At 40.0% G+C, this 27,927-nt stretch overlaps 1 protein-coding gene and 1 pseudogene across 5 annotated transcripts in view; one reads left to right on the top strand and one right to left on the bottom strand.

Moving 5' to 3' along the window:
• Positions 1 to 27,927, bottom strand: part of LOC309621113 (retinol dehydrogenase 12 pseudogene) — a 339,175-nt pseudogene that overhangs the window by 296,378 nt on the left and 14,870 nt on the right. The gene's annotated exons all lie outside the window — the stretch shown is intronic.
• UXT (ubiquitously expressed prefoldin like chaperone) lies at positions 20,349 to 26,901 on the top strand (the record flags this gene model as incomplete). Of its 4 annotated transcripts, none has more annotated exons than XM_082378274.1 (6): positions 20,349 to 20,476; positions 20,654 to 20,760; positions 21,731 to 21,812; positions 21,948 to 22,015; positions 26,529 to 26,592; positions 26,806 to 26,901. In XM_082378274.1, the coding sequence occupies exons 2-6, from the start codon at positions 20,663 to 20,665 to the stop codon at positions 26,854 to 26,856; spliced, it is 363 nt and encodes a 120-aa protein (XP_082234400.1). In that variant the 5' UTR covers positions 20,349 to 20,476; positions 20,654 to 20,662. The 4 variants fall into 4 exon arrangements, with proteins under 4 accessions (XP_082234400.1, XP_082234399.1, XP_082234401.1 ...); XM_082378273.1 differs by adding an exon at positions 22,284 to 22,391 and having other exon boundaries at positions 20,353 to 20,476; positions 26,529 to 26,901; XM_082378272.1 differs by lacking the exon at positions 20,349 to 20,476 and adding an exon at positions 22,284 to 22,391 and having other exon boundaries at positions 20,612 to 20,760.

Genomic DNA, 27,927 nt, shown 5'->3' with positions numbered 1-27,927 from the left:
GGAGAGGGAATTGGATGAAGGTGTCAAAAGGTACAAAGTTCCAGTTGTATGATAAATACTAGAGATGTAATGTACAACAGGATTAAGATAATTAACAATGCTGTATGTTATATATGAAAATTGTTGGGAATTCCCTGGCAGTCCAGTGGTTAGGACTCTGTGCTTTCACTGCCAAGAGCCCAGGTTCAATCACTGGTTGGTGAACTAAGAGCCTACAAGCCACGTGGCATGGCCTAAAAAAAAAAAAGTTGTTAAGAGAGTAAATCCTGAGTTCTTATCACAAGGAAAAACTTTTTTCTTTTTCTTTTATTTTGTATCTATATGAAATGATAGATATTCACTAAGCTTATTGTGGTAATCAATCACAGCAACATGTTTTTGGATCCATCTGTTAGAGTAATGGAAATAAAAGCAAAAGTAGACAAATGGGACCTAATAAAACTTAAGAGCTTTTGCACAGTAAATGAAACCATAAACAAAGTGAAAAGAACCTACAGACTGGGAGAAAATATTTGCAAACAATGCGACTGACAAGGGCTTAAATTCCAAAATACACAAACACCTCATAGAACTCAATAACAACAAAAAAAAACCACCCCAAAATCAAAAAATGGGCAGAAGACCTAAATAGACATTTCTCCAAAGAAGACACACAGACGGCCAATCAGCACATGAAAAGATGCGCAACATCTCTAATTATTAGAGAAATGCAAATCAAAACTACGATGAGGTATCACTTCACACCAGTCAGAATGGCCATCATTAAAAAGTCTACAAATAATAAATGCCAGAGAGGGTGTGGAGAAAAGGGAACACTCCTACACTGTTGATGGGAGTGTAAATTGGTACAGCCACTATGGAAAACAGTATGGAGGTTCCTCAAGAAACTAAAAATGGAGTTGCCATATGATCCAGCAATCCCACTCCTGGGCATATACCCGGACAAAACTATAATACAAAAAGATACACGCACCCCAATGTTCATAGCAGCACTATTCACAATAGCCAAGACATGGAAACAACCTAAATGTCCATCAACAGATGAATGGATAAAGAAGACGTGGTATATATATACAATGGAATACTACTCAGTCATAAAAAAAAGAATGAAATAATGCCATTAGCAGCGACATGGATGGATCTAGAGATTATCATACTAAGTGAAGTAAATCATAAAGGGAAAGACAAATATCATATGATATTACTTATATGTGGAATCTAAAAAAAATGATACAAATGAACTTATTTATAGACTCACAGACATAGAAAACAAACTTATGGCTGCCAAAGGTGAAAGGGAGGGAGGGATAAATTAGGAGTTTGGGATTAACATATGCACACTACTATATATAAAATAGATAAACAACAAGGACCTACTGTATAGCACAGGGAACTATATTCAATATCTTATAATAACCTATAATGGAAAAGAATCTGAAAAAGAATATATATATGTATATCAACTATATTCAATAAAAATTTTTAAAAACTTATTGTGGTAATCATTTCATGATGTATGTAAGTTAAATCATTATGCTGTACACCTTAAACTTGTACAGTGCTGTATGTCAACTATATATCAATAAAACTGGAGTAAAAAAAGAAAAGAGGACTCTGGGCCTTGCTGCCCATGAGGAAGAGATTAACAGTTCCAGCTTGAGAATATAGCTGGCCAGGTCAACTTCACTCCTCCTTGATCCAGTGGAACCTGGAGTCCTGTATTATCACCAATCATCAACCAACAGTAATGCGACCTAAATCATTAGCTATCTCATGGCAGTGGACCAGGCCACACATGGGAAAGTCTTTTAAAATGTAAAGTGCTCTACTATATTCATATTAATTTTTAAGTGCCATTTACTGAGGACTCACTGTGTGCTGGAGATTGTCCTGAGAACTTTACCTGCATTTGTCCATTTAACTCATAATTCTGCCAAGTACATATTATTCCTCCCACTTAATAGCTGAGGAAACTTAGGCACAAAGATGATATTAACCTAAGACAAACAGGGTTATTAACATGCCCAGTGGGAAAGTGGCTGAGTTAGGATTTGAATGCAGGTCTGTCTGTCTCCAAAGGCTAAACTCTCCTAACCACTACATTTCTATAACAAGAACCTTAAAGTTTTGGAATTATTGGGAATGTTATGATTCCTTAACATAACTAGGAGATGTTATACAATGTTGCTAATTCATGTGTGGTGTGTGGACTAGCAGCATGACCTGGGAACTTGTTATAAGTGAAGAATCTTGAGCCCCAACTCAGACCTCCTATGTAAAGATGAGCATTATCCTGAACAAGATGCTCAGGGGTTTCCGGTGCATGGTTGAATTGGAGAAACACTAGGGTAGAACTCTGCTGGTCACCATAAATTACTAGCAGATGAAATGGTCTATTCCATTCCGATGTCCTGGAGCTCCTCCTGCTGGCAAAACACCTGTGTTTCAGGCCCCACTGCCTGCATTCAGGCCTTTACCTCCACTGGCTCATTTATTAAATTCAGAACTTGCTACACTGAGGCACTGAGGATTCATCAGTGAACAATCACAAATCACAGCACACATGGAGAATTTACAATCTACTGGTGGAAGGCAGAGATTAAACTAAAAATAAATTATATATTGGATGATGTTAAGTTCTGTTGGAAAAACATGCCAAAGACATGCACACAGCCAAAAGTATTTGTATTGAGAAGCACGACTGATTTTGAGCCAGCTAAGATAAATAATTATCTTTCTGAGCAGAAAGGTAAATAACTATTTCACAGAGCACTATAAATTGAGACCTGGTTTGCTCAAAAAAATGTTATTGGGGACTTCCCTGGTGGCGCAGTGGTTAAGGAGCTGCCTGCTAACGCAGGGGACACATGTTTGATCCCTGGTCCGGGAAGATCCCACATGTTGCGCGGAGCAACTAAGCCCGTGCACCACAGCTACTGAGCCTGCGCTCTAGAGCCCACGAGCCACAGCTACTGAGCCCACGTGCTGCAACTAGTGAAGCCCGCGTGCCTAGATCTGTGCTTCACAACAAGAGAAGCCACCGCAGTGAGAAGCCCGAGCACCACAACAAAGAGTAGCCCCCACTCACCACAACTAGAGAAAGCCCACGTGCAGCAATGAAGACCCAACGCAGCCCAAAATTTAAAAAAAAACTGTTACTGAAACCCCCAAAGCATTAGAAAGAACTAGAATGTCATGGTTTTGCAAAATCTCGGGAGAGATTTCTGATGTTGGTCTACTTCAACTTACCCTAACCAGGAGGTGCTGTAATCAAATAGTTCTTGGCCCCCTTCATCTGTAGAGGACAGAACTTAGGTCTCCGCCCAAGATGTAAAGAGGCAGGGCAATGAGGGTCTAAAGAGTCCCCAAGCCAAAAATATGTTCTATTGTCATCCCTCTCTATATCCATACTACAATCTAATCAAGATAAAAACATCAGACATATCCAGATTGGGGGACATTCTATAGAATACCTGGCCAATACTCCTCAAGACTGCCAAGGTCATGAAAAACAAGGAGGGAATGAGAAACTGTCATAGACTAGAAGAGATTGGAGAAACATGATAATTAAATGCAACGTGGTGCCTAGATTGGATTCTAGATCAGAAAAAGAACATTAATGGAAAAGACTGCTGAAATCCAAAAAAAGTTTGGAGTTTTACTTAACAGCAATGTATCACTGGTGGTTTCTCTGTTTTTGACAAATAAACCATGGAAATGTAAAATCTTAATAATGGGGAAAATTCGGCGAGAGTTATACAAAAACTCTTCACACTATCTTTACAACTTTTCTGTAAATCTAAAATTATTCCGAATTAAAAGTTAAAAAGAAAAAACAAAAACCTCAGTTCAAATACTGGCAAAAGGTTGATACTTGTTGAAGCTGGGTGGTAAGTACAAGGTGGAGTCATTTTACTCATTTCTTCACTTTAAAGTATGTTTGAAAATATCCATAATAAAACTATTTTAGAGAAAAAAGCTCATTCTGAGTCTTTGAAATATTTCAGAAAGCAAACGTCGCAAAACGAATTAATAAAGAAAGGAGAGAAAAGGCATCCCAAAAATAGACAACAGTCACTTTAAAAGACTTACAGAATATTGTAAACAATTATGCATTAATTCAAAACGTAGTTGATACTACCTGAATCTGCATATCAATCTTAGCATTATTAAAGGCAGGATGACAGACATTGTCAGTCAACAGGAATATATGGCAATAGAAAGTACACAACGTAGGTAGCCTCATCCACCAGAGGGCACACAGCAAAAGCAAGAAGAACTACAATCCTGCAGCCTGTGGAACAAAAACCACATTCACAGAAAGATAGACAAGATCAAAAGGCAGAGGGCTTTCTACCAGATGAAGGAACAAGACAAAACCTCAGAAAAACAACTAAATGAAGTGAAGATAGGCAACCTTCCAGAAAAAAAATTCAGAATAATGATAGTGAAGATGATCCAGGACCTCAGAAAAAGAATGAAGGCAAAGATCGAGAAGATGCAAGAAATGTTTAACAAAGACCTATAAGAATGAAAGAACAAACAAACAGAGATGGGTTATACAATAACTGAAATGAAAAATACACTAGAAGGAATCAGTAGCAGAATAACTGAGGCAGAAGGATGGATAAGTGACCCGGGAGACAGAATGGTGGAATTCACAGCCACAGAACAGAATAAAGAAAAAAGAATGAAAAGAAATGAAGACAGCCTAAGAGACCTCTGAGACAACATTAAATGCAACAACATTAGCATTATAGGGGTCCCAGAAGGAGAAGAGAGAGAGAAAGGACCCGAGAAAATATTTGAAGAGAACACTTACCTAACTTGCGAAAGAAAATAGCCACCCAAGTCCAGGAACCACAGAGAGTCCCAGGCAGGATAAACCCAAGGAGAAACATTCAGAGACACATAGTAATCAAATTGACAAAAATTAAATACAAAGAAAAATGAACCCGTGTCCCCTGCGTTGGCAGGCGGATTCTTAACCATTTGCGCCACCAGGGAAGTACTGGCAGACTTTTTTTAAAGCAATTTTTAGTGGATTGATAATTTTTCACAGTGCTTAGTTTCAAACATAACTAACAAAAATAAAAATAACTCAAAGAAGTATTTGTGTATAACCATTACAGATGACAAAATAACAAAAAAATAAACAAATTACAATTCATTTGTAAGACCATAAATTGAGATATTATCTACAATTTATGTCTATCAAGGCATTTTCAGAACTTAAACTTGTTGAATAAATATTATATAATATTTAAAGGGAAACAGACTTAAGATTCTAAAATTAGTCTTCTCTGAATTAAAAATATTCTTAAGATGGATAAGAAAAATCTGAACCAGATACTTGTAATAACAAGAATGACATTCACTGGGAATTCCCTGGCAGTCCAATGGTTAGGACTCCTCGCTGTCACTACTGAGGGCCTGCGTTCATCACTGGTTGGGAACTAAGATCCCACAAGCTGTGTGGTGCAGCAAAATAAATAAATAAATAAATAACATTTACCTTCTTTAGAACTTGTTTTCACTCTGTGATACTAGGAGAATCATTTTAGATGAAATCATCTTAGAAACCACAATTTTAAATTAAAGTCTTTAAATTTTCAGAACATATTAGAATGTGACATCAATCATTCTTCCACTTGGTTACAGAAAAATAAAACTACAAAATTATTCCTATTACCTAATCTAAGGTAACAGCTTAAGAAATAAGTAGTACAATATATAAAATAGATAACTAATAAGGACCTATTGTATAGCACAGGGAACTCTACTCCGTACTCTGTAATGGCCTATATGGGAAAAGAATCTAAAAAAGAGTGGATATATGTATATGTATAACTGACTCACTTTGCTGTACACCTGAAACTAACACAACACTGTAAATCAACTATACTCCAATAAAAGTTTAAAAACAAGAAAGAAGTAGCAGAGGAAGCTTAAAGTGATATCTAGTTTCTTTATGTAAGTATTAATACATACTTTAAACACCATCTGATTGAGCATGTCAATGTATGAACTGAAATGTCCATGGCAAGGAGGCAATATTTCATCTGCTATGAGGGATAGTAAAGGAGAAACACATTTTTCCCCTAGAAGTGAGAAAAGAATGTTAAACAGAGCTAACATGTGGAAAAAAGACAAAAAAACTAGTCCCTGAAATAAAGGCACCATTAATAAGGAGAGTAATAATATTACTCATTTATTGATACTTCAAACTTTTGTCACCCATTTTGGGGAATAATGCAATATCTCTTCATTCTCATGTGTCACAAGCATCACATATATATGAATAAACATATAAAAATGCAGACTCTGCATGGTGACTAAGCATGATTAAGAGTCTAAGTCACAGCATGCATAAGTCTTTCGTATCAAAACTGTTAATCTATACTGGCACAAATTTTCATTAAGCATACTAACACTTATTAAATGATGCAATCAAAAAATCTAGTTTCAGGAATGGAGAGACTTCTAGAATGGCTAAGTGAGGAGCTTGGCAAATCCTTTCCCCAAAAAGCAGCTACAAAAGTGGACAAAATTGTCAAAAAACAACCAGTTAAAGACTCTGGAAATTGACCAAAATTATACAACAAATTGAAAAGTGCTTATTCGAGAAAATCTACTTGAATCTCAGTAGGAATGATGGGAGTCTGTAATGTTTCAACCTGGAGCTGTTCCTGCCCCCTCCAGCTCTGAGACACAGAAGTTTCACTAGGAAAGAACAGTCCCCAAGGACAAGCAGCTCTGCTGCAGGAGGCGGCTGACTTTTTTTAGAGCAGAGTGAGGAAAATTCCATGCCCAGGGGCATTATCAAAAACATCAGTGATCTCAGTGGCTAACAATCAGGAAAGGTCAACATCACAGCTAGCCTGAGGCCTCAATACTGATTGGGGCAAGCAATAAACCAACAAGTCAGTCATAAATTTAACAGGGAGATCCAGGGAATGACACAGACAAGACAGGCCTTGATAAGATCCTAATTACCAAGTGATCTAGAAGAACTGCGCACATGAGCAAATCTTCATGCATCTTCAGGAAAAACTGGAGCCAGCCCTAGCAAGGTACTCAACCCTGGTTGAACATAAAACACTGTAAATGTAGACAGTAAAAGCCAGGAGATACTTGGAAAATAGCTGCACTTTTAATGCATTCCCCCAAGCTACACACAGATCCATCAGCAAAGGGTAGTCGCCTTACTGCCTCAAGGTGTCTAAGTATAATCTCTGACCAATCATTGACTGACAACTAAGCTGTGCTGACCCAGGGACTACCCTAACAAGGCCAGGCTTAAATATATAAAAACAATGTTTTTAAACACTGAGCAGAAATAAAAGCAGACAGACACTGAGGAAAAACACTCTTTAGAAATAGTCCAAGCAAGTCACAAAACAAACAAAAACACCCCTTAGAGCAGGGGTCCCCAACCCCCGGGTCCGCAGCCTGTTAGGCACCAGGCCACACAGCAGGAGGTGAGTGGCGGGCGAGTGAGAGAAGCTTCATCTGCTGTTCCCCATCGCTCCCCATCACTCGCATTACCACCTGAACCATACCCCCCCTTTGGTGGAAAAATTGTCTTCCATGAAACCCGGTCCCTGGTGGCAAAAAGGCTGGGGACTGCTGCCTTAGAGGTTGGGGGGATCAGAATCCAGAGTTGTTACAATATATTATCTAAAATATCCTGTTTTCACACCTCCCCCCAAAAACAACAAAAAATTATGAAATATGCAAGAAAACAGAAAAGTATGACCTATACACAGGAAAAAAGCATTCAGTAGAAGCTGTGTATGAAGGGGCCCATATGTTGCACTTAGTAGACAAAGACTTCAAAACAGCTATTATAAATATAAATAAAAGAAACTATGTTTAGAGAATTAAAGGTAAGTATGATGGCAGTGACTCATCAAATAAAGAATATCCATGAAGAAAGATAATTATTTTTAAAAGTACCAAATGAAAATTTTGGAGTTGAAAAGTACAATAACTGAAATGAAAATTTCACTATAGGATCTCAAAAGCAGATTTGACCTGGTAGAAAAAAGAATCAGTGAATTTGTAGATCAATAGAGGTTGTCCAACTTGAAGAACAGGAAAAAAAGAATGAAGAAAAATGAAGAGAGCCTCAGAGACCTATAGGACAACATCAAATGTACAAACATACCTGTAATAGGAGTCTCAGAAAGAGAAGAGAATGAATAGGGAAGAAAAAAATATTTGAAAAATAATGTCCACTTACTTCCTAAATTTGATGAAAAGCATTAACCTACTCATCCAACAAGGTCAACAAACTCCAAGAAGGGAAAACACAAACAGACCCACACCTAAACACACCATAGTTAAATTGTTGAAAGACAACGAGAAAACCTAGAAACTGACAAGAAAAAAAATCACACAAAAAAGGAATCACAATACAATTAAAGCTGACATGTCATCAGAAACAATGCAGGGCAGAAGGCAATAGAATAATATTAAAAGTGCTGAAAGAAAAACACTGTCAAGCAATAACTCTATGTCAAATATGTGCTTCAAAATGAAGGCAAACTATCTCTGCCCATTCGTGCCATTGTAGTTTCAGAGAAGGCTGAATGGGAAGCCAAGATTTTCATTCCCGCCCTGCAGTAATGAGGCTACACCCCTTGTGATGCCCCAGACACCTAGACACTCTGTAAGGACCTTGGACTTCCACATCCAGCAGTAACAAAGATCTTACCCACTGGTGTCAGTGGAGGCCACGTGGGAAGCAGCAATGAGACCCTGACCCCTTCCTAGCCAGGGCAGTGTCAGCAAAGGCCTAGTGGGTAGTATTAACTCCCACCTCTACCCAGCAATAATGAGGTACCCCCACCAGGGTATCAACAGAGGCTATGGGGGGAACTGGGACTTTGACCACTACCTGGCAGTGATGAGGCAATACTCCCTTTTTGCTGTCAGCACAGTGTCTCATATCATAATACCCACAAGTGAAGGATGCAATGGAAAATCACTCGTGATACCAAGAATGAGGAAAATCCTATGTTGAATGAAAAAAACAAACAACAGATGCCAACACCAAGACAATACAGATGTTAGAATTATCTGACAAGGATTTTAAAGCAGCCATCATAAAAATGCTTCAGTTACAAACACACTTGAAACAAATGAAAAAACAGAGAATCTAAGCATAAGCAAAGAAACAAAAGATACAGAGAAAAACCAAACAGAAATTTTATAACTGAAAAATACAATAACTGAATTAAAAAAAACTCAATGGATGGGTTCAAAAACAGAATGGAGAGGACAGAGGAAAGAATCAGTGAACCCGAAAATAGAACAATAGAAAATACCTAATCTGAACATCAGAGAAAAAATAGATTGAAAACAATGAGTAGAGCCTCAGGGACCAGTAGAACATAAACTCCAACATTTGTGTCATCAAAGTCCTGGAAGGAGAGGCAAAAGAGGGCAGGGCTGAAAAAGTATTTGAAAAAGTAATGCCCGAAATTTTGCCATATTTGGTGAAAAATATAAACCTACAGATTCAAGAGGCTGAGCAAACTCTAAACAGAATAAATCTAAAGAAACCCATGCCTGGACACATCATTGTCAAACTTCTGAAGAACTAAACACAAAAATTCTTGAAAGCAAAGAGAGAGAAACAATACTTTATATGTGTGGGAAAACAATTTGGATGACAGTGAATCTCTCATCAGAAAACATGGAGACCAGAAGGAATTGGCATAACATTTTTCAAGTGATGAAGTAAAAAAAAATGTCAACCAAGAAGTCTTTAACCGGCAAAAATACCCTTTAGGAATAAAAGGGAAATCAAGGCATTCTCAGATGAAAATATCTTAGAGAATTTGTCACCAGCAGACCTACTTTGAAAGTATGGCTAAAGGAAATCCTTGTAACAGAAAAGTAATGAAAAAAGGAATCTTGGAGCACCAGAATGGAAGTCAGAACAACTGAAGGAGTAAAACAGGGGTAAATAAAATAGAGTTGATTTCTCTTGAGTTTTCTAAATCATGTTTGATGGTTGAAGCAAAAATTATAACATTGTTTGATGTGGTTTTCAATGTGCATAGAGGCAATACTTAATATCATAAAAGGAGGAGGATAAAGGGACTTAAATGGAGGTAAGGACTTTACATTTTACTCTACTGGCAAAATAGGGGAAAATGTGTTATATACACACAATGGAATATTATTCAGCCATAAAAAGGAACAAAATACAAAATAAATGTTACAAATAAATACAAATAAATGTTACATAAAAAGGAATAAAATACAAATAAATGTTACAATAAAATACAAATAAATGTTAAATGAATGAACCTTGAAAACATCATGCTAAATGAAAGAAGCCAGATACAAAAGCTCACATATTGTATGTTTCTATTTATATGAAATGTCTAGAATATGCATCTCTACAGAAACAGGAAATAAACTTGTGGTTGCTTAGGGCTGGAGTGGACTGAAGAATGGGCACAGGAGTTCAATTTGAGGTGATGAAAATGTTTGAAAATTAAATTGTGGTGATGTTGCACAACTCTGTGAATATACTAAAAACCATTGAATTGTACACTTCAAATGTGTGGATTTTATTGCATATGAATTATATCTCAATAAAGCTGTTTCTTAAAGCATCGTAAACTTAAGTGTAAAACATAACACTACAAAACTTTTAGAATAAAATATAGGAGAAAATCTTTGGGAGCTAGGCTTGTGAAGATATAACACCAAAAGCATGATCCAAAAAGAAAAATAATCAATAACTTGGACTTCAAAAATTAAAACCTTTTGCTCCGCAGAAGACCCCATTAAGAGGATAAAAAGACAGATGGAGAAAATATTTGCAAACCATATGTATGACAAAGGATTTGTATCTAGAGTATGTAAAGAACTCTGAAAACTCAAAAGTTTAAAAAAAAAAAAAAACCAAGCCAATTAGAAAATGAGCAAAGGATGTGAAAAGACATTTCACCAGAGAGGATATACGAATGACAAACAAGCACAGGAAAAGATGTTCCACATCTTCAGCTATCAGGGAAATGCAAACTAAGGCCACAATGAGATATCACTACACACCTATTAGAATGGCTAAAATTTTTAAAATAGTGACAACACCAAATGCTAGAGAGGATGCAGATAAACTGGGTCACTCATACATTGCTGGTGGGACTATAAAATGTTACAGCCACTCTGGAAAATAGTTTGGCAGTTTCTTAAAGAAATTGAACATCACTACCATGCAACTCAACAATAGCATTCCTGGACATTTAACCTAGAGACATGAAAACTTAAATCCACACAAAAATCTGTACACAATTGTTCATAGCAACCTTATTGGTAATAGCCAAAAATTGGACACAGATGTAAAGAACAAATGTATGGATACCAAGGGGGAAAGGGATGGGAAGGGAGGAATTGGGAGATAGGGATTGACACTTATATACTACTGATAATATGGATAAAATAGACAACTGAGGGGAACATACTGTATAGCACAGGGAACTCTACTTAATGCCCTGTGGTGTCCTAAATAGGAGGGAAATCCAAAAGGGAGGGGATATATGTATATGTATATGTATGGCTGTGCAGTAGAAGCTAATACAACATTGTAAAGCAACTATACTCCAATAAAAATTAATTTAAAAAAACAAAAACAAAAATCGGAAACAACCTAAGTGTCCCTCAATAGGTGAATGTTTAAACACCCTGTAATACATCCATACCATGGAATACTACTTGGCAACAAAAAGAAGGAACTATTGATACCTGCAACAACTTGGATGGATCTCCAGGGCATTATGCTGAGAGAAAAAAAGTAAATCTCAAAAGGGCACATACTGTATAATTCCATTTATAAAACATTCTCGAAATGACAAAATTATAGAAATGGAAAACAGATTAGTGGTTGCCAGGAGTTAAGAGATATTAGGGAGAGGGGGGGTGCGATTATGAAAGGGTAGCATGAGGCAGATAATTTCAGTGAGAGAATATTTTTGTATCCTGATCGTTGTAGAGGTTATTGAATCTGCACATGTAATAAAACAGCGTAGAACTATCTATATACACACATCATACTGCTGTCAGTCTCCTTTGTTCAATATTGTACTATAGTTATGTAAGATTTAACCATTGCAGGAAACTGGATGAAAGTGCACAGGACCTCTCTGTGCTATTTCTGCAAATTCTAGTGAACCTACAATTATCTTAAAATTTCAAAAATTTAATGAAGACAAAATACATTTCTAGAGAAACAAAGACTAAGAGAATCTTTGCTGGGTGGTCTGTCTGGCTTACAAGAAATTGTAAAAGAAGGTTTAGAATTTTATTTTTAAACTTTATTATTTTGAGGCCATGTTGTTGGGTACATACAGGCCCTGGATTATAACTTTCTGGTGAATAGTTCATGTTCTCTTGTACAGATGTACCTTAATTAGACCCGTCCACCATTGATGGACATTTAGGTTGTTTCTAATATTTTGCTAATACACACGATGCTGTCATGCATGTTCTGGTTGTACTTCAATACATAATGGTGCTAATATACCTGTAGGATAAATTCCTAGAAGTGGAATTTCTGGATCAAAGAGTTAGGTGTACTTTAAACTAGTTAAAGATATTCTAGATGAAAAAGTTCTGGAAACGGATGGTGGTGATGGTTGCAGAACAGTGTGAATGTACTTAATGCTACTGAAGTACACTTAAAAATAGTTTAAATGGTCAATTTTATCTTAGGTATATTTTACAATAAACAAAATTTTAAAAATTCAAATATATATGTATTCCTCTGTTTACTTCCCAAACAGCATGTAACAATATTTGCTTTCCCACGTAGCTGTCAACTGTGGCCAACGTGGAGATGAGCTTGTCAGACTCCTCTTCAAGAAAGGACTCATTGCCCAGCTTTGAGAGGTATGGTTACTTGAGAGTCTCCAGTTGTTAGCTCTGCTGCGGTTCACCTCAGCTTTAGCGCCAAGGTCCCACTATCCCCAGCCAATTACTGAGCAATGAGGTGGTTCAAAGTGTGAGGCAGGACTCCTCTAACAGGTAATCTTTGCTCTGGAGCTCCTCGTTGGGCTAGCTGCAACTTTGTCAGGCTGGCATCATGGTCTGACAGCTTCCAATCCTGCCCCATCCTCCTTCCCCCCTTTTTCTTTCACAGGTGTTACTGCCCAATAAACCTGCACTTCTAACTCCATCTCAGTATCTACTTCCCAGAGAACTTAAGCTGTGACACCAACAGTATATAGCTGACCCTTGAAGAACACAGGGGTTGGGGTGCTCCCCATAAGAATCCACGTATAACTTTTGACTTCCCTAAAACTTACCTACTAACAGCCTACTGTTGACCAGAAGCCTTACTGATAAGGTAAACAGTTGATAAACACATATTTTGTATGTTATATGTATTATATACTGTATCGTTACAATAAAGTAAGCTAGAGAAAAGAAAATGATATTAATAAAGTCATAAGAAAGAGAAAATACATTTATAGTACTGTACTGTATTTATTGATAAGTTCAAGTCATCTGTTTACAAGATGAATCATCTCTCAGTACCTACATCAATATTGCCTTATATGATACAAAGCACTGTAGGGACTTCCCTGGTGGTCCAGTGGCTAAGACTGCACGTTCCCAATGCAGGGGGCCTGGGTTCGATCCCTAGTCAGGGAACTAGATCCCACATGCTGCAACTAAAGATCCCGCATGCCACAACTAAGACCCGGTGCAGCCAAATAAATAAACAAACATTAAAAACAGAACACTGTAGATGTTATCTGTATTACTAACACTAGACATCAAAAATGAAAAGATAATGTGAAAAAGATATTCATATTTATTTATAGTTATAATGTTTCATGCGTTGATAGTGAAGAAGCACAATATGATTGCTTTATGATAGGCTAGTATAATTGATACAATTGTTTCACAGTAGTCTAGCCTATACACTAATAAATGAATCATTATAAAATTTTTATGGCATACAGTATTTGTCATATTCATAATACAATATTAGAAACACTGTTACTTTTTTATTTTTACTTTTTAAAAAATTTTAAATTAATTTTTATTGGAGTATAGTTGATTTACAATGTTGTGTTAGTTTCTGCTGTACAGCAAAGTGAATCAATTATACATATACATATATCCACTCTTTTTTAGATTCTATTCCCATATAGGCCATTACAGAGTATTGAATAGAGTTCCCTGTGCTATACAGTAGGTACTTATTAGTTATCTATTTTATATATAGTAGTGTGTATATGTCAATCCCAATCTCCCAATTTAGAAACAAGGTTACTGTTAAAAAACCAACAGTTACCTGTGATTATAGGCTGATACTCAGTTTCTCCAACTGAGAGAGAGAGAGAGAGAGAGAGGAGAGAGGAATACTGTATGGTAATGTTATTCTTTGAAAGCAAAGTTATAAAACAGTAAGAAAACTAACACTATTAAATCTTATATTTATATCACTCATCATATGCCTATGTAGGGATAGACTAGTATCTACATATACTTTACACATTCATGATATACCTTTTTCTTAATTTTTTCAATATTTCTAGGCTACATGTTTCATCTGCAAGTTTTTTCAAATTGTCACAAATCTCCAAAAAATTTTCCAATATATTTATTGGACCCATGCAGATCAAACCCTAATCCTGTTGTTCAAGGGTCAACTGTATTACAAATCTTTCTGGTCTTTTCCAACCTGATAGATGAAAAACAGCATTTCATATCTTTATCTTGCATTTCTCTATTAGGATTTAGGATGAACACATTTTCATGTATTTAAAAGTGATTTGTGGGACTTCCCTGGTGGTCTAGTGGCTAAGGCTCCGTGCTCCCAATTGCAGGGTCCCCAGGTTCAATCTCTGGTCAGGGAACTAGATCCCACATGCATGCCGCAACTAAGAGTTTGCATGCCACAATTAAAGATCCTGCATGCTGCAACTAAAGATCCTGCATGCTGCAACAAAGATTGAAGATCTCGTGTGCCGCAACTAAGACCTGGCACAGCCAAATAAATAAATAAATAAATAAAATTATAAATAAATAAATAAATAAAAGTGATTTGTATATCTATGAATTGTCTCTGTCTAGTTCCTTTTAAATTATTGGCCTTTTATATTGATTTGTAAGCACTCTTTATATATTAAGTAAACTAGCCATTGATTGTATCTCTTGTATCTCTTGCAAATTTTTCTTCGCATTTGTCATTTGGCTTTAAGGCTTTTTAAGTTAATCATGCATACATTAATTTTATGTACACAATGTATCAATATATTCTCTCATGACTTGAGAATTTTATGTCATGATTAGAAAGGACTTCACTCTGAGAGAATAATAAAAGATTCTTCCAGTTTTTTCCTTCTAGCACGCTCATAGTTTTATTTTTACATTTAAATCTTTAATCCATCTGGAATTCATTTTAGTGCAGGAAGTGAAGGAGAGTTCTAATTTTATAGTTTCCTGCTGAGTGCCATGAAATATTTTCTTCTGCTGATGAACTGGTATGCTTTTCCCTCATAAACAATACAAATCACATAACTGATGAAAGAAATTTTCACATTCTGACTTACTTCACTCTGTATGACAGACTCTAGGTCTATCCACCTCACTACAAATAACTCAATTTTGTTTCTTTTTATGGCCGAGTAATATTGTATTGTATATATGTGCCACATCTTCTTTATCCATTCATCTGTTGATGGACACTTAGTTTGCTTCCACGTCCTGGCTATTGTAAATAGTGCTGCAATGAACATTATGGTACATGTCTCTTTTTGAATTATGGTTTTAAGTCAGAAAGAGAAAAACAAATACCATGTGCTACCACATATATATGGACTCTAAAAAATGGTTCTGTTGAACCTAGGGGCAGGACAGGAATAAAGACGCAGAGGTAGAGAATGGACTTGAGGACACGGGGAGGGGGAAGGGTAAGCGGGGACAAAGTGAAAGAGTAGCATTGACATATATACACTACCAAATGTAAAACAGCTAGCTAGTGGGAAGCAGCTGTATAGCACAGGGAGATCAGCTCGGTGCTTTGTGACCACCTAGAGGGGTGGGATAGGGAGGGTGGGAGGGAGACGCAAGAGGGAGGGGATGTGGGGATATATGTATACATATAGCTGATTCACTCTGTTATACAGCAGAAACTAACACAACATTGTAAAGCAATTATACTCCAATAAAGATGTTAAAAAAGAAAAAGAAATTTTCACATATTGAGGTATAGGGAAGTCATTCTGGCATATACATAAGTTAACTTGAATTTTATGCTAACTAAAACTGCCTGTGGCCTATCAAACTTACATTGTGCATATGCTTTAATTATTAAGGAAAAGGGTGCATTGACCAGCAGTAAAAAATGTCCATGTTAAGGATTAAACGCCTCCCTTCCTGGGTTGCCAATGGTTGTACGCCAATGTTTAAGATGCCCTTAACAGGTGTCAAAGCTGTACTGACTCGCTCTGTATGTGCTGATCTGTTTTTTTTTTTTAACTTTGAAGGAAGTATCCCTGACTTGTTTGATGTTCTTTCTTCTGACAAGATATAAAACCAAGCTTCTCCGGAGCAGTTCCTCAGAGTTATCTGAGAGAGACTGCCTTCCAGGCTAGAGTCCTCAATTTGGCTCAAATAAAACTCTGTTCTATTCCTATTATATTTAGATTGTTTAAAGATTATTTTCATCGACATAACTAACCCAATTTCCTTTTTGCTATGGCTGTGGGAAGATCAGAGACAAATTCACAGCTATGCACAGATGTGAATTTCATACATACTTCCCAATCTTCTCTGATGTTAATCTTTTACTTGCTTTATATTTTCTGTGATCTTACCTTTACTTTTCAATTTAATGGGATGTATTTTTATCAGGTTCCAAATATCCAGTGGAAAATAAAGTAGGTAGTGAATGAACAAATGAGCTATAACTCATCTGGGCCTCAGTTATTTCTTACTCTTCTTGGGTAAAGGCAAAGGCAGAGATCTCTAAGTCAGAGCTGGGGGAGGTTAGGGGATAGGAGGTTGGACCGGAGGAAGAGAAAATATAAATAGAGATATAAGAGCCTCATATCTCCCAGAAGCCTGAAAACGCCCACCCATAAGCCAGTAAGAAGTCACAAGCTGAAGCCAGGGAGGCCCATGTACTTATTATAGTCCCAACCTATGTATTGGTGACTGACATGATTGTGTAGAGCTAGGATTGGCAAACTTTTTCTGTAACGGGCCAGATAGTAAATTCTTTAGAATTTTCAGGCCATACGGTCTCTTTGGCAACTACTCAACTCTGCCATTGTAGTGATGACAAATTGAAATTATAATGGAGTAATCACAGTTCAGACATACAAAAAATGGAGTCGGGCAGCTGTTGGGGATCTTGTCTCAGACACATCCCTGCACCATTTAGAACCTGAATTTTCTCTGAACTGTATCAAACTCAAGGACACCAGCGGCCCTTTTCAAAACAATATCTGCTAGCAGCTGCTAGTTGCAACCTTGTAGTTTCAAAGTCCCCCCCTGGCATCTATGTAATCATTTTGAACCCCAGCCAATGCTTGCTTAACAAGTACACTCACTTCTTACCAGCTGCAATCCTAATTCTTGACAATTTATGTAACCTTGTGGTGTTTTTTTGCCTTTATAAAATTCCCCCATTTTGTAGTCCTGCAGAACACAATTCAAGTGCTTCTTGGGTCTGTGTCTCCTGGACTAGTCCTAACAAACCCCAAATAAATGCCTCTTTATTTCAACCACGCCTCCGTTCTTGGAATTCTTGGTTAACACAGCATGAAAGCAGCCACAGACAATAAGGTGTCGACAGAAATAATCAATAAACAATCTATGATAGGAATAGGAATAGAAAAGAACTGAGCCAAACTGAGGACTATAGCCCAGAAGACAGCCTCTTAGATAACTCTGAGGAACTGCTCCGGAGAAGCTTGGTTTTCAGCCGAGTTTTGTATCTTGTCAGAACAAAGAACATCAAACAGGTCAGGGATACATTCCTACAAAGTTAAAAAAAGAAACAGATCAGAACGTGCAGAGCAAGTCAGTATGGCCTTAGCGCCGGGGGAGGGAGTCTTATCATTGAAGGAGTACCAGCATTGGCATCCCAGGAAGGGAGGCATTTAATCTTTATCTTTAACATGGATATTCTTTACTTCTAGTCAATGCGCCCTTTTCTTTAATAATTAAAGTAGATGTACGGTGTAAGTTTGATAAGCCACAAACAGGCTGTTTTGTTTTAGTAAGCATAAAATTCAGGTTAACTCATGTATAAGCCAGAATGACTTCCCCATACCTCAATGTGTGAAAATTTCTTTCATCAAAGTAAATGAATGAGTGTGGCTATGTTTAAAACTTTACTACTGGACACTAAAATTTGAATTTCATATAATTTTCACACGTCACAAAGTATTCTTCTTTTTACTTTTTTTCAAGCCTTTAAAAATTGTAAATAGTATTCTTAGCTTGCAGGCAGTAGGAAAACAAGGGTCAGCAAACTGGGGGCCACAGTGTGCTGACCTCGATGTAAAACTTCGATGAGGAAGTTTGTTATTGGGAGTAGGTGTACAATTGTCACTTAACACTTGCTTTAAAATACAAGCCTCCCTTAGATCAATAAATTACAGTCCTAGAAATTTGTCACAAGAAAATAAACATGGTAGCACACAAAATTTTGAAAGCAAAGACTGTTAACTTATCCTGGATTATAACAATGAAAAGAACTGGACACATCCAAACATCGAGGAACAGAAGACTGGCTCAAAAATCTGAGGCCATCCAAAAGACAGAATGCTATGCAGCAATGTCAACAATTATTGCGTGGTCTGAAACGAGAGAAAGCAAATGCTATCAAATATTAACATTTGGTGAATCTAAGTGAAGGCTATATGGGTGTTCAGTGCCCACTTTTCTGTAGGTTTGAAATGTAAAAAATAAAGTTGGAAACCTTTTTAAAAAGAAAAAAAAAATGGTTTTTGTGGAATGTAAGTTAATAGACTTGCACAAACCCATCTCCAGCTCATCAGAACTCTGTGCTCTCCATGTTAAATAAAGATAATAAATGTAACACCTTTTTTTCACAAGAAAATGGTATAGATTAACTCGATAATATTTGTCTAACTACCTAGTGTCTGTTTTGATCAAACTAAATGTAATCGTAACCATATGTAACATGAGAAGATTTACCAAAAAAATTTTTTAACTCACCATATTTCCTTTGCAATCATCTTGTTCTAAGGGCAAAGAAAAGCTTGACTTGCTCAGGTTTTGAGTATTTGAAACAAAGCTTGCTTAAAAGACACGTAAACCCGCAAATTATCTGGGGAGACGTCCCTGATAGGGGTGGGTGCTCTAGGCCCTGCAGGTGGGAATATCATTTGGGGGATCCAGCATCCAGGTTCTCCTCCAGGCTCAGGCCTGGAGTTACTGGGTTAGATGCTATTATTTGAAAATTTAACATGGGAAATAAATCCATTCGGTAGTTTGAGCGCTTAGAAATAAACTAATAAAAAGCTTACACATTTAGATAAAAACATAGGAACTATTTCAGCTACAAGATAACCTATCTTGGGCAGAGGACTTCAGCGACCCTCCAATTGACGCCCCTATTAAATGACGTGATTAGACATAGTGCATTGTCAATCTCTGCTTGAACCCCAGTTAGATTGTGGGCCACAGAGCTGGAGTCATCAAAGCTGCATTTTAGAAAAACTGTCTCCTTTTAAAAACGTTTTTTTAATGCTCACATTCATTTCCATTATCGGGAGTCAAACCCAAACTTCCCGTGTGAAAAATCAAAATCCAGGGCGATACAAGGATGTACTTTCCTTTTTACAGACCAGATTCATGATCGATTCTAGCCCGTCTGCTTCTGAAGCTCGGACTTATTTATTTATTTGTTTGTTTGTTTGTTTATTTGTTTGTTTTTTTATTTATTTTCAACATCTTTATTGGAGTATAATTGCTTTACAATGGTGTGTTAGTTTCTGCTGTATAACAAAGTGAGTCAGCTATAGGTATACATATATCCCCAGATCTCCTCTTGCGTCTGTCTCCCTCCCCCCCATCCCACCCCTCTAGGTGGTCACAAAGCACCGAGCTGATCTCCCTGTGAAGCTCTTACTTTTAAATACTAAACGCTTTACTCTCTCTACTTCCACCTGTGCGTCCCGCCTCCTCTGGAACCCGCCAAATCCTATTAAACCCCACCCCCACCAACCACGCGCAGTCCTCATAGGCTCCGCGTTTAGTCCCGGTTCCCACGCTCTGCAGCCTTCCTTAATCTCATCGGATTTTGTAAAGGCCCGCCCTTCTCTTCTCTCAGGCGTTTTCTTCCGTTCAGGACCACCCCACGCCACCTGGTTATTTGGTTGGCCAGCGCCCTCGTTGTACGTCATTTACCCGCGCCACCCGGAAGCTAAGGTCCTTACCAACCCTTCTTTTTGCCGGCGGCTCTCAGGTAACGGCCGCGTTTGGGTGTCCCTGTGTGACCGGGTCCCAGAGTTGGGAGGGGCAGAAGGCTGAACCCCCAGCTTGAGCCGGAAGACCCCACTCCTAACGTTGAGAGGGTGCAGATGTACTGTGCTTGAGGGCAAACTGAGTGGTTATCATGGTCTTCCCCCTCCTCATTCCTCAGGAGCCCATCATGGCGACGCCCCCTAAACGGCGGGCGGTGGAGGCCACCGCGGAGAAGGTGCTGCGCTACGAGGCTTTCATCTCTGACGTGCTGCAGCGGGACCTGAGGTGAGTGACAGAATAGGGGGCGGGTCGCTTGGAGCGGTGCACGTGGTGAGCGGGGCGTTCGAAGTCAGGGCGTAGCCTTCTGATTGGTGGGTGAGGCGTTCGGAACCCGGCCCCGCGCGCCATTCGAGGGGGTAGGAGGGGCGATATCCGGGGTGCGACGGCGGGGGGGGGGGGAGAAGACATGGCGGCCTTAATGGAGGGTGTGTCCGCGCATGCGCGGGCTCAGATGGCACTTAAGGATTACGAGCGAGTTTTCAGGTTCGAATCCTGGCTTGGCCTTTTCGCTTTCCGTGTGAACACGTTGTACCTCGCCTCGAGTTTCTGTGCCTCAGTTTTCTCATCTGGGAAATGGGGAAGTTAATGCAACCTTCCTCATGTGGTGGTTTTGAGTTTTCAACGTGTTCAGTCCTTGTAAAGGATTTAACTTGGATACTAGAGGCTCAATGAGTATGAAAAATTATTATTCCTATCATTATTAATCTGAGCAGGAAGTAGAGTTTTCAGGTCTAGGATTATGAGCATCCTAAAAGGGATGGAGGATTTTTTTCTAGGGTGAGAATGGGGTATCCTGATTGGAGGGAGGCATTGGGAGTAGAGTGTAATAATACGAATAAATAATAGCTAACACATATATAGAGCTTCTTATTTGGCAGGCACTATTCTAAATGCTTTATAGTAAACTCATTTAATCCTCCTAATGACTCTGTGAGGTAATACTCGTTATTCCTATTTTAAAGATGGGGAAATTGAGTTCCAAAAAGGTTACTCACTTGCCAAAGTCACACAGCTAGTAAAATGGAAAGCCCGGATTCAAACCGAAGTAGTCTGACCCAGAGTTCAAATCTTGACTTATGCACTGAAACACCTCTTTAGGGCATGGTGACATGAGAGTCTCAGAGGGTCATGATATGCGGTATTCCAAGAGAGACAGGACTTCCTCTTGGTCACCATTTTACTCTTGTCCCATCAGAAAGGTGCTGGACCATCGCGACAAGGTGTATGAGCAGCTGGCCAAATACCTTCAACTGAGAAATGTCATTGAGCGACTCCAGGTAAAGATGCCAGGGTTAGGTACCACCTTTTTGTGGGCAAAGGAGGGGGAAGAGAGGAGATACCCCAGACCAAAACCTGTCACCTAACCTAAAAATTGACCACTGATCCCTACCTCTTTCTCCCTGGCCCCACAGGAAGCTAATCACTCGGAGTTATATATGCAGGTGGATTTGGGCTGTAACTTCTTCGTTGACACAGTGGTGTGAGTGTCTACCCGCCCCTCTGAGCCCACAGGGTTCAGCTTCCCCTTTCCTTCATTCAACAAAAATTTTTTTTGAGTATTTGCTATGTACCAGACACTGCTAGGTGCTGGAGATGTGACAGTAAATAAGATAGGACAAAATCCCTGCCCACCCAGAGCTTCAATTTGGGGAAGGCGGGGGAGAGGGGAGTAAAAAAAATCTCAAACTGTGTGGTGTGCTAAACAGGGATAAGGACTTCCCCGCTTCCTCTAACCACTGTTTCCTTAGCCCAGACACTTCACGGATCTATGTGGCCCTTGGATATGGTTTTTTCCTGGAGTTGACACTGGCAGAAGCTCTCAGGTTCATTGATCGTAAGAGCAGTCTCCTCACAGAGTAAGTCCATTGCATGAGGATAGTGCCTAAAAAACACCACCATTTGCAACACCCTTCTTCCCCCTTTCCCCATGGCTACCTGGGATGACACTTAGGAACCCATCTCCCCTCCCCCTCAGGGCTAGGGCTGAGGAAAGTGGGGATGCAAAGCTTAGCCCCAGGTGTAGAACATAATAAGCACTGATGTATGGTCTTTTATTGTTCACTCACACAAAAATTTATTGGGCATCTGCTGTGTGCCAGGCTCTGTGCTTGGTGGTGGGGAGGCAGCAGGGAACAAGACAGAAGGGTTCCTTGAAGGCTTACCTCCTAGAAGGACTATAACTGTTACACATCAGCACAGTTTTGACCAGATCCTGGAGGTCTCGGCCTATAAATCAGAAACAATGAAACAAATTACCTCTGACTTCACCTCCTTCTAATTTTCCTGCTCGTTCACTGTGCTCTCACCACACTAACCTTCCCAGGCTTCTTTAAACACCCTCAGAATGATCCCACCTCAGCGTGATTGCAGGGGCTCTTCTCTCTGCCTACAGCACTCTTTCCCCAGGTACCTGCATTGCTTCCTTTCTCCTTATTCAATTTAAGTCTTGCTTAAATGTCACTTCCTCAATGAGGCTTTCTATAACCTAACTTTAAAATTGCAACCCCTGGCACTCCTGATTCCCCTCCCTTGTTCTACTTTTTCCTTTTTTCTCTAGCACTTATGACCTCCTAATGTTTACTGTGTAATTTACTTCTTTACAGTGTTCATTGCCTCCTCGCGTTAGGATATAAGCTTTGCAAAGGGAGAGATTTTCTCTATATCCCAAGTCACTAGAATAGCACATAGCATATAGTAGGCACTCTGTTTGTTGAGTGAATTTAAAAGCATATGCTGGAAATAGATTTAAGTGGGGATTGAAGCAGATCTCTGTTGGTGGTGATGGGGAGGTAATGTGGGGATAAAGGATGGGCTCCAGTTGAGTTTAAGGTTCTGTGCAGGGAACGGGAATTGGGAGTGTGGACGGGAGGTCTGAAATGTGGCTAGGGAAGGCCTCCCAGAGGAAGTGACATTTGAGTCACTTGGTTGAGTGAACAAGCCATAGGGCTGTCTGGGGAAGAGCATTCCTGGCAAGGCAACCAGTGTGCCTGCCATGTTAGGAGGAACTGCCGAGAATGGCGAGCATTCCCTCACTCAGATGGAGTGAGTGAGGGGATGCTGAGCAAATACACTTAGATTAACAACATCTCACAAGTGTGAACCCCACGGATCTAAGATTCCTTCTAGGTTATATTTCTCTTTATTCCTACATTCATTTCTTCCAGAGTTGCCTCCCTTAGGTTTCAGTAATTCTTCTCTTTTCAAACCTTTTCAGGATTTCAGTGTCCGTAGACCCAAATGAGCCTCAGACCCGCTGGGATTTCTAAGTCTTACTGATCAGGCCAGTTGGTGAATAATTTGGCTGAGGGACCTGGTTTCATAGGCCAATGCAGTTCTGAACTTGGTGGCCATTTAGACCAAGTCCAATTTTTTATGACAAAGCCTTCCTTGTTATGTCACAGGATTCCTGAGCCTTTCAAATAGGTTTTAATTTTATGAGACTTGATGTCTTTCCCCAAAATGAGGTATTTGTCATTGCCTGCCCCCTGTCTGGTATTTTTGATTTATTGACCTGGTCTATTAGTGTGATGAGAAATGTGAATCTCTTACTACTTTGTGATAATTAGTAGGACTCCGTAGTAATTGAATCTTTCTAGGAGATGAAGATTTGAGTCTGTGTAGCTCACTCTCTTCTTTAAAATACTTGGTTATTCCGGACACACTTTAAAGTAACTTTCTTTCAGGTTATTTTATTTAACCAAAATGGCCTATCAGTCCTTCCTGTTCTCAAGTCTGTTTCTTTGTTTGAGGAGTGGGAGGATCAGGTCTCTGTGTACATTCTTTCTGATTACAGAGAAAGGAGTACACATCCATACCCATAAGCAGACATGATTATAGAAGAAACGAATAACCATATGACTATTAACACTGCCTTACATATTAATCAGTAGCAATAAATTAAACATATCCCTTTTGTGTTACAACTAGCATTTGGTGAACTTTATACTTTTCTCCTCCTTTTTTTTTTTAAGCGTTGAAACCTTTCACAGACTAAGCTTGTACATTGAGTGCCTACTATGTGCCGCATACTGTTTTTGTTCCTGAGGATACAGCGGGAAACAAAGCAGACCAAATCTCTGCCCTTACGCAGCTTACATTCTAGTCAGGGAAGACAGACAGTAAACAAATAAGTAAAGGATGTAGTATGTCACAGGTTGACAGTGTTGCAGAGAACAACAAGGATTGGAGATTAGAAACATTGCCTCTGAGGGAGCAGTTGCAATTTTAAATAGAATGCTTGATTGGATGTGGGGTGTGAGAAAAAGAGAGGAGTCCAGGTTTTTGGCTGAGCAACTAGGAGGATGGAATTGCCATTTTATGAGATGGAGAAGATAAGGGAGGAGCAGATTTGGAGGGGAAGATCAGGAGTTCAGTCTAGGACCTGTTAAGTGTGAGGTGCTCGTTAAACACTGAAATAGATTTTCTGAAGATGTAGTTAAAACTCCCAAGGCTGGAGTTCGGGAGAGAGAGCTGGATTGAAAATATAAATTTGGGAGACAGGGATATATAAATGGGTTCATACTATTTTTTCCCAATTTGACATCCTATGTTGTTGCCTTCTACTTTTCTTAACAGTATTTCGTTTCCTTAAAACACTCCTACACTGACAGATAGCTCAGCCAGTAAAATCCACATTCCTATCATGATATCAAGACCCTGCATGATCTAGCCCCTTCCTACCTCTTGGATCTTATCCTGTGCCACTTTCCTTCCACCATTCGCTTAGTTTCTAACACTGGTCTCCTGACAGCTCCTCAGAAAGCTCTCTCCTGCCTCTTGGACTTTTTGTGGAAAAGACCGTCCTACTGTTTAACTCCTGCTCATTCTTCAGAAAGGCCTTCCTTGATCCTTTGTATCAATTAGGATTCTTTTGGGTGAGACTGGTCCCAGTTGGCATAGATATAAGGAATTGACTAGTTCACATAACTCAACAGTCCAGAGCCAGAGTGGTTTCAGGCAACTCCAGCTTCCCAGTTGCTTAGGCCTTGGTGTCTTCCTTAAGTCCTCTCTCTCGCACCCAGCATCCTCCTTTGGTAAATCCTGTTGACTCTACCTTCAAAATATATCCCAAATCCAATCATTTCTCATCACCTCAACTGCTGCCGCTGTGGTGTGAGTCTGCATCTCTCACCTGGACTATTTCAATAGCCTCCTCACTGGGCTTCCTCTTCCACGCTAGCTGTCCTTATCCCTAGTCAGTTCTCCACACAGCAGCCAGATGGATCCTCTTAAACCCTAGTTGTTTCACATCCCTTCTCTGATCACAATCCTCCCCTGGCTCCCATCTCACTTAGGGTAAAAGCCAGAGTCCTTACTATGGCCTGGCAGCTTTTACATGATCTGTCTCCCCCACTTCCCTCTGTGACCTCACCTCCTACAACCCCCCTTCGCTTATTCTTCTCCACCCATGCTGGCCTCTTTGCTGTGCCTCAGACATGCCAGGTACACTCCCACCTCAGAGCCTCTGCATTTGCTGCCCCTTGTGTCTGGAACACTCATCCTCCGCGTATTCACATGATTCGCCTCTTCATTTTAAGTCTTTACTCAAATGCTTCTCAGTGAAGCCATCCCTAAGCACTCTAATTAGAATTACAGCCCCCATGCCTGCACTCCTTATCCTCTCTTATCATTTAATTTTTTTCATTGTACTTATAACCATCTGACATACTCCGTGTTTTATTCCGTCACTGTCCCTCTTAATGAGAATTTGAGCTCCACGACGCCGAGATTTTTGTTTGTTGTGTTTGCTGCTATCTCCCCAGTACCTAAAACGACCCGGCATAGAGTAGGCGTTCAATAAATGTCTCTGAATCTGTGCCGTCCAGATGGCAGCCAGGCATCTCTGCATAGGAGCAGGTCAGGTAATAGGATGTCCTACCACCTGCCGTGTGGAAGTCATCCAGGATGTAGGTAGTTCCTGAAATGATGAGGAAGCATCATCCTCATGATCATAAGTGGGGCCCACTTCGCCCTTTCTTTTTTCTTTTCTCCAGGCTCAGCAACAGCCTCACCAAGGACTCCATGAATATCAAGGCCCATATCCACATGTTGCTAGAGGTGAGAGCAACTCACCCCATTCCCAGACTCTATCTCCAAATGTTTACGGCGGTGACCTGAGGAAGAGAGAGCCAGAGATGGGAAGTACCATCTTTCCCTCTAAACTGGAGTCAAATTGAAGCCGAGCTGGCTCGGAGGGAAGGGAGTTCTGAGCAAGCCTGGGGTGGGGCCTGGACCCAGGCTCCGTTCAGTCTTTTCTGTTCTCTTTTTCAGGGGCTTAGAGAACTACAAGGCCTGCAGAATTTCCCGGAGCCTCACCATTGACTTCTTCCTACCTCCCCTGACATTAAAGAGCCTGAATGTCTTTGAGTCATATGGCCCTTCTTTCCCCCCTTAACCCCTGCAGTTTGCGAAAGTGCCCTATTTCTAAAGCACAAAGTTACTAGGAGGCCCAGAGATCCAGTCTGTGTGGAACCTTTAAAAACCACTGAAGTCCCGCCTTCAGCCTGTCCCCTGGCAGAATGTGCCACTTGACTTTCTGCTTTGCCCTCTATACCATCGCCTTGACAACCTGGGCCCCCACCTGACCCTTCCATTTCTTTTCCTGTACAATAGTCTTTGAATTACCTTAGAGAATGGGCCGATTCAGGGTGGAGGTTTGCTCCCCAAGGCAGCCTTTCGCTCCTGGCCCTAGGGTTTACCCTTCTCCCACACCCCAATCGTTTCTCAGGTACCTTAAATTACACCCACGCCCGTCTAGGCCCAACCTTGGCCTTGCCCCAGCTTCTAATTATCAATAGTTCCAGCTACCAGCAATGGGCCTAGGGCTGATCCCGCCCTCCCTGGTCCAGCCCCTATTCTAGGTTGAGTCAAGCTTCCGCCAATCGATGCAGAGCCTGGTTCCACCGGTTTATTACCAGCTGCAGCTCGACCCGCCCTCGTAGGCATTTAGTTTCCGCCACTCAACACTCCTTCGCTTGTCTGGCAGCTGCTCGGTTCTAAATTCGTCTTTTCTAGCCAATCACTACAGAGTTACCCTGCCCGCCTACGCGGAACCCTTGCCAGACCTCCTCCCTGCGGGCTGCTACGCCTGTGTACTTCTATACAAGTCCCGCTTCCGCTGAGCTGCGTAGAGTTTGGCACCGCCCCGTTAGGGGTTCTGGCAGCTAAGAGTCCCTCGGCCGCCAATCAGTAGAAAGCAGGGCCTAACCACCCCTATCCTCGGACGCTGGCTGTCTTCCATCAATCCCGTATAGGCCAATCAGTGCGAGGCAGGCGTCCCCCGAACCTTGCTGTCGCCCATGACCTAGCCATCTGTCTTGAACCAATCAGCGTGGAGCACTGGAGGGGTCGAGCACGCCCCCTCGGAACCCAGGTGACCATCTGCGGTCCACC

This window comes from Balaenoptera borealis, assembly GCF_965194805.1.
Source record: "Balaenoptera borealis genome assembly, chromosome: X".
NCBI lineage: Eukaryota > Metazoa > Chordata > Mammalia > Artiodactyla > Balaenopteridae > Balaenoptera > Balaenoptera borealis.
The sequence above is the reverse complement of the archived record's forward strand: the minus strand, read 5'-3'. Positions and strand labels throughout refer to the sequence as shown.